Source organism: Salvelinus sp. IW2-2015, linkage group LG1, assembly GCF_002910315.2.
Source record: "Salvelinus sp. IW2-2015 linkage group LG1, ASM291031v2, whole genome shotgun sequence".
In the NCBI taxonomy this organism is placed as follows: Eukaryota; Metazoa; Chordata; class Actinopteri; order Salmoniformes; family Salmonidae; genus Salvelinus; species Salvelinus sp. IW2-2015.
The window spans coordinates 830,268-831,685 of record NC_036838.1 but is presented as its reverse complement, the minus strand read 5'-3'; the positions used below and the strand labels follow the sequence as shown (position 1 = coordinate 831,685).

The 1,418-nt window shown below is 39.8% G+C and overlaps 2 protein-coding genes across 2 annotated transcripts in view; both read right to left on the bottom strand.

Moving 5' to 3' along the window:
• Positions 1-1,418, bottom strand: part of LOC139022646 (VPS10 domain-containing receptor SorCS1-like) — a 498,675-nt gene that overhangs the window by 278,331 nt on the left and 218,926 nt on the right. The gene's annotated exons all lie outside the window — the stretch shown is intronic.
• The window catches only part of LOC111975065 (VPS10 domain-containing receptor SorCS3-like), a 48,013-nt gene that overhangs the window by 36,404 nt on the left and 10,191 nt on the right, over positions 1-1,418 (bottom strand). The window contains exon 7 of the mRNA XM_070446124.1: positions 57-190. Within this exon, the coding sequence (XP_070302225.1) occupies positions 57-190 (134 nt within the window). The remainder of the gene's footprint in view (positions 1-56; positions 191-1,418) is intronic.

The following is a 1,418-nucleotide window of genomic DNA, read 5'->3' as shown; positions in this document are numbered from 1 at the left end:
TCACGTGTTCTATTTTTCTGCAATTGTGAGTTATTATACTAGTATACTATAATTACCATTCAAAGTCGTGGGCCCGACAGATACACGACTCAGCAGAGAGGACTTTGGCGTAGTCTTTTCCCAGCATGCAATAGTTTCCTGGTCTGCGTTTCATATAGATCTGTTTCTGGCCCATCACACACGGCTCGCCCTGTGAAACACATACACATGGGATTACAGTATGTCATTTTCAAATGTCAAATTAGCATAGAACAGCAAGTCAAACCATTCTTATTTTAACCTATTGAGCTTATTGGAACTACCCAAACACTGTAAGTACACTGCATCTACCTTGTAAAAACATTGGTACCTGGAGGAAAATGGGGGAGGGTCTTGGGGGAGGGTCATTTTTTAATATCAGTCAGGGGAAGGGTTTCTTTTTTTAAATTTTGGCCAGGGGAGGGTCAGGTAATTTGTAATTGATTAAATGTCAAATTGCTCAGGATTTGAGAATTAGTTCCTTATTATACTATCTCGATGTGTGCCCAATGATGCCCCTCATCCCTGATTCTCTCCTTGGCGCGCAATATCAAGTGCCACTACTACTATACTATATGCTATAAGCCTTGGCTATATGAAGAGGATGCTAGGAGAAGCACAGGGCAAAGTTATATTTCTTAGAAAATGTACTTCCCTCCTGAGTTTTTGAGCTGCTGGGATGGTGTATATAAAACTAGGTTACACTGCATTACACACTGCAATGTATAGGCGTTCCCAATCATGAGCCCCGGCCTGCCCTGCTCTTGCTGATGTAAACACTTTTGTGCTGCCTAACAAATGACTGTGCTGTGTATGGTGGCACTTCAGGAGGCGAGTCAAAGACTTATTCTGTATTTTTTATTTTATTTGTCCAAAAAAGTATATATCTGTGCGTGCAGACTAGGCCTCCTGATGCCCTGTTCAGTTTGAGAGGGAGAGAACGAAGATGAAAAGGAAGACCCGAGGTGAACTTGCTACTGATAGATTTGATTTTAATAAAAAATATATGTTTTGTTGCCCATAATGAAGCTATTTATCAGAGTGTTTGACCTCACAATAAGCCATATTCAAGTAATTTACAGAACTTACATTGTTATGAAGCAGCACTAGTTTAATTTGACTTTAGGCTATTAACAACAAGAGGGCTTTATGTTGGAGTCTATTTCTTCCTATTCAAGAAATAAGAGGTAGACCTACCTGTTAGGCAGATTCAATTATAGTCTACTATCCATAGACTTTGTCAGCCAAGTCCTTCAGTCACCATACACTCCTTAAATATCTCAGTGTCAGTGAAGAGCTTGGTATGAACCTTTTCTCAATATAGGGGGTGCTGTTTCAACGTTACCATTTATCGTTCCCAAATTAAACTGCCTCGTACTCAATTCTTGCTCGTACAATAT